Source organism: Juglans microcarpa x Juglans regia, chromosome 8S (genome assembly GCF_004785595.1).
Source record: "Juglans microcarpa x Juglans regia isolate MS1-56 chromosome 8S, Jm3101_v1.0, whole genome shotgun sequence".
NCBI lineage: Eukaryota > Viridiplantae > Streptophyta > Magnoliopsida > Fagales > Juglandaceae > Juglans > Juglans microcarpa x Juglans regia.
In genome coordinates, this window is record NC_054609.1 from 17,093,999 (window position 1) to 17,099,756 (window position 5,758).

The following is a 5,758-nucleotide window of genomic DNA, read 5'->3' on the forward strand; positions in this document are numbered from 1 at the left end:
AACTCCGTCAAGGATAAATTTGACCTCATCATGACTAGTTGAAAAATAGCATTCCACAAGTAGAGTACATTTTAAGTGTGTGTGTGTATTTATATATATATATATATATATATATATATATATATATATTATACACACACATGGAAAGACGGTTACGAGAAATTTAAAATTCAAATCAGATTGAAATCTCCAAATTAAAAAAGAAAAATCCTAATATTTTTTTTTGAAGTGGCATTTTGGTAAAATTTTGAAAACCCTAATGGACACAAGTGTTTAATTAGCCCTACCAAAAATACTCCATCTTCTAATTTCCTTCATGTCATATTGACTCGTCTATTATATATATATATATATATATATATATATATATATATACAAGACTTATATATATTTTTGGGCTTGGAAACGTACTGTTTAAATTTGTGGAAAAGAATGAAAAGAACTAACACATAGCTGCATCGATCTTAGAAGATGAGGAAAAGTTACATTAACCAAACATATTAAATTATTATTAAGAAAAAAAATGATGGATTAAGAATACATTAAAAACTAAACAAAACAATATCTTACATTCAAATTGACACAAACTTTTTCACTATTAAAACTGATTATGGCAATCTACTTCATAAAATATTATCGTTTTGATAATTTCTCATCTTATCATCTCATGATCATCGCGATGATACCAAGAAGATAATAATAGATATTCTTTTTTTTTTTTTTTTTTATCAATTTTAACGGTCAGATCTAAACCGAATGTGAAAATTAAATTGCTATTTTAATAATTTGAGAGTGCAAATTAACAAAAAAAAAAAAAAAAGGTAATATTTAAGGGTGAAAGTATATATATTCCCCTAAAATCAAATAGAATAAAATAAAAATAAAATTATTCACTTAAACTTCTTTCCCACTAGTAGTCTGTCCCCGGAGAAGCACTAGTCCTACTGGGTAAGGGATGAGGCATTGCCTGTAGATGCGGAAGACGAGGAGGAAGCATTTTTGTGGTTATGCATCCACACTTTGAAGACCTGCCTGCTCACCCCAACTCCTCTGCAGAACCTCTCAATCTCATCGTCCAGATCCTTTCTCTGCAGTTTCCACTCCAACTTCTCTGCAAAAGCCAGCATCTTCTCCTTCTGATCCTGTGTAAACTTGGTCCTGAACCTCTTCTTGCTGAAGTTTCTCTCTGCAGCTTCACCCGACTCCACCATCACCGCCTGCCGTCCGCCGCCGGTGTAATCCATGAGCTCGGCCGTGGTTTCTGGGACTTCTCGGCCACCGCGGCTGCTATAGCTCGCTCCTCCTCCTCTCACATGGGTGGGTACGTACGTGACCTTCCGGTGGAAGTTGCGGTGACAGCCGCATGCTGCGCATTGTAGGCAGCCTGGAGAGGAGTCGTCGAGGGTGAACTCTCCACAGCCGTCTGTGGCATAGCTACCGAGGCTGGCTGCATGGTTTCTCAGACACTCTCTGTATACATCGTTTGAGTTCTCTGTCTCCATCTCCATCTCCATCTCCATCTCACTCTCTCAGCGTCTCTCCCTCTCTCTCTCTCTCTCTCTCTCTCTGTATTCTCTTCTCTTGTTTTGATGCTATATAATGGGTGTACAGGAGGGCTTGAAATTACAATGATGCTCCTTTGTGGCTAGGATGTATGAAACCATGCCCACGCTTGTCGCTTCTTTACTCTTTTATTTTTTTTTTTGTTTTTCTTTTCTACATTTGTGCTGTGTAACATCATGGTTGGTTCTTCTCACTAAGCCAAGTTGGAGTAAGTTTTACATCATGCCAAAGTCTTTTTACACTTTACACAGAACGGAAAAATATTATTGCATCTAGGGCAGTTTTTTCTAGTCATGTGAAGGTAGACTCTTGACAAGCTATAGGACCATGCACTTCATTCTTAATTAAATTGTATAAATATTATCAATTGGTAATTAATTAACTCAATGTGGGATCGAAGGAGGATCTAATTAATCCCGCGCCATATTCTTTTATTTCTCATTTGGATAGTTTTACAAATCTTTTATTGAACTAGTGCTACAAAAAAATTACTTATTTGTGGCTAGTTATTTCTTACAAAAATGACTCATTTTTTATTAAAATGAGTATGTTTTTTTTACAAATAGTTATTCTCATCACAAATAATATGTCACAAACGTTTTTTTTTTTTTTTTTTCTAGTGTAGATTTGGGCTACTCGGTCTAATTCATGTTGAAATTGGACTCATTAGACGTACAATATGTTATCTTTTGAGTTCTATTATGTGACACTTGTACATCACTTGATATCGGCAAACGAATCAAATTCTAACAGAAATCAGACCCAAGCCAAAACCCATGCATTTTTATAATTTATGTGTATATATAACAACTTGAATATGTTATAATTAGTGATCATGAGAGCACTCTCATTGTAATAACTAAATTCAAATTCAAGTTTTAGCTAATATGACATGAATTTGTCTTCATCTATTCCATTCACATCCAATCGATCCCTACATTAGATTATCCCTATATTCTTTATATAATAATAAAATAATATTAATTTACTTTTTTAAAAATTAAAAAAAAAAAACAGCTGCAATCAAATCATGGTAGGAAGTATATAAGGAAGAAAATATTTTTTATTCCTTTTGGTAATTTTACAATAACTATCAAATTTGACACACAATACTAACTTACTGTAGCAAAAAGTCATCTCCTTTTACATTTGCATAATCCAATGCAACACATTTTGAGACTCTATTAGCCAAACATCCTATTGAATTTGCATTTGCATAATCTAATGAGAGTGCTAAATAATGTTAAATTGTAACCAAAGAAGCCTTATTATTATTTAAATAGCATTATTCATTAGCCATACAATATACATATACTTTTTTTTTTCTCAAACATATAGCAGGAAGTTTTAGAAGCGAACGTGTTGATATGATCTTCCCTAGAAGATAGGTAATATATTCTCATCATCACATATGTATTTAAATACCATTCCATTATTTGATCACATAGACTTTTGAAATCAACTTTTCATCTCCTATAGCTAGCGTGGAAATCCTCGATACATTTAGACTTTTAAAATCTACTAATTTCCTTATAGCTATGATTGTTTGACATAAAGAATAAACAAATCATGAATGGATCTCATCTTTCTTATGGCGGCAGATCAGGCATGCAGTAGTCAAAGTAGTATGTGGCTAATCCTAGCTAGCTAGCTAGCATCCCCTCACATGGCCTGTATTTATCAACATTCAAGGATCGAGAATTAGATGAGCTTTCTACAAAGGGAATATATATAGTTGGATTGTCTCTTTGGTTCATGAACCCTATATACATGCATGCAACGACAGAAAAATAATAAAATTCAAGATAAAACACATCAGCAATGTTTCTCTCATTACAGAATCCATAGTCCGTAATCGAAAGCAAACACTGGTTTCCAATGTCCAATGAAATCATCAGCTCAAGCTATTTCAGTGGGCCCGAGAACCCGGGGGGGTGGTTTTGCTTAAAACTCACGTCGGGAATTCTGAAAAACAAAAAAATAAAGTCGTCGGGAATTTCATTATTTAAACACATGCGGCCCAGTCCTCCTTTTTTTGTACTTTTGCATTTGCCTCAGAAGACGTATTCTCTGCTAAATCACATGTACTACTGCAATTCATACGTACAGTACTGCTGCTGCTGCTATGTTGCATATATACAAATCACTTTTGTATTTGTTGCATGTAATGTAACCTAGCTAGTGCCGTTTGCACGAAGGTTGCTAGCTAGCTAGCTAGCTTGTGATGAAGAACAGAAATCAAGAATCTTATTAATTCTTGGAATCCTGAATTATATTCATGGATTATACAGTAATAAATGAGTATGCTTTCCACGTTTTTGGTCCAAATACAAATGAATCTCCTTGTTGAACTATATACCTGCATCATCTGGGTAAGAGATTAAACCCGAGTTTTCGAAGATTCAAAGTATACATATAATACATATATAATCCAGATTTAACACGAAAAAGATAGCGAAAGCAATCTCATATAAGGTTCTTACTCTTTATTATGATTTCAAAGAACTCCAATTATATTTCTTTTAAGTGGGTATAATCAATATGGAGATAGGAGGGAGCTGTGATCAATTATATTATATGCTGACTATGTAAAGGACAAGATAATTTATGGTGACAAAAGGTGTGAGCTGGATAGGGATGGGTTTGAGCATGATGGATGATGGAGTGGAAGAGAGCGAGCGTGTGAAACTACTGATCATGAGTGGGCCTGGGAAATACTACTGGGGAGGAGGGGGGCAATTGCAAAGAGCTTTAGTTTCTTTTTGAAATTTTTGATGTGGCATTCAGCTTTTGATGTGTCGGAATAATAATGTTACTGTTGTCTTTTTGAAGCAAGCATTGCTTTGTTTCCTTTTTTTCCACCACTCTCTCAGTGTCTTGTCATTGCAAAACATGACATTTTGTGTACAGTTGAAAGACTCTGCAAAAGTAGAACAGTGACGCGAGCTGAGTTAAGGCTGCAACTCTGCCTGCCTGCCTGCCTCCCTCCCAGCTCCTCCCTCGTGAGGGTTGTGTGGTGGGGTTACTGAGATGCTCCTAACTTAAGCAAATAGACAAATTTGCTTTACATGAGTCTCCAACGCATGGCCCCCACCCCCCACCCGAGAGGCAGGAGAGAACTCCACCTCCCTTCATTGTTCCTCATTTTTGTGACTTTTTTTCACCCAATGTTTGATGTTCTCCTTCTCCCCGTCCCCGGACCCCTACCAATTTCTCGGCCTTCTTCCCTTCATGGTGATTTTCTTTTTCGTTTGTTCTTTTAGATCTATATAATATAGAGCGGTGATATTCTACCGTCTAAATTGCACCGCTTGGTATTATAATTAGTTGCAAAAGTAACTTTTTTTTTTTTTATTTTTTTTTCTATTCATTTTTTTTAATGTATTTAAATATTTAAAAAAATACATTAATATATTTAAAATTAATTTCTTTATTATTAAATAAAAAAAATCATCGAGTGGTCAAACCGAACGGTAGATTTGAAACCGCAGAGTAGTGTTTTTCTATATGCAACACCAAATATCTTCATGTCATGTATGTATCCCAACTTCTTACCATTTTTTTCTGCCAGTCTTACCAGTTTTGTGGTCTCATCTATCGATGCGTGAAAGTCACGTGTTGCCCATCAAACAGAGCTAGCGTTCTTGAGGGATTTCTTTTTTAACTCTCATCTCCATTTTGCTAGATCAGTACTTTCGGAAACCATCATGATCAACAGTAGTCAACTGAAATACACAGCTGATCATATGGAATATAGCAGTCGCGTGGTCTATGCATGATTCTTCAATTTGAGAGGACTTTTGTCATTTTTTTTAAATTAATCTTTTAAAAGTATTCATGTTTTTTTAAATTTTTAGTATTATTATTTTAATTTATCATCTTTTATGTTATACGTACACTTTTTTTTTAAACGATTTTCTTATATTTTCATTTTTTTTTTTTATCAAGGGTATTTATCTAAAATTCTTGATAGAGGGTGTACATTGTTAGTTTTTTAGTATTTCAAGGGGTGATTGTCAAAATTGATAATTTGGTCGGAAAAAAACTATTTTTCTTGTAATGAATTACGTGTTGCTCAAATGATCATCTTATTCTCAAAGAAGTATCATATATATATATATATATATATATATATATATATTGAAGAAATTAAATCATAAATATTCTCGAATAGTAAGTAATTAATGGCCGCTAG

The 5,758-nt window shown here is 34.1% G+C and overlaps 1 protein-coding gene across 1 annotated transcript; it reads right to left on the minus strand.

Moving 5' to 3' along the window:
* Positions 1 to 748: 748 nt before the first annotated feature.
* LOC121244397 (zinc-finger homeodomain protein 11-like) lies at positions 749 to 1,879 on the minus strand. Its single transcript, XM_041142462.1, has one exon. The coding sequence runs from the start codon at positions 1,518 to 1,520 to the stop codon at positions 942 to 944; it is 579 nt and encodes a 192-aa protein (XP_040998396.1). The 5' UTR covers positions 1,521 to 1,879; the 3' UTR covers positions 749 to 941.
* Between the last annotated feature and the right edge of the window lie 3,879 nt (positions 1,880 to 5,758).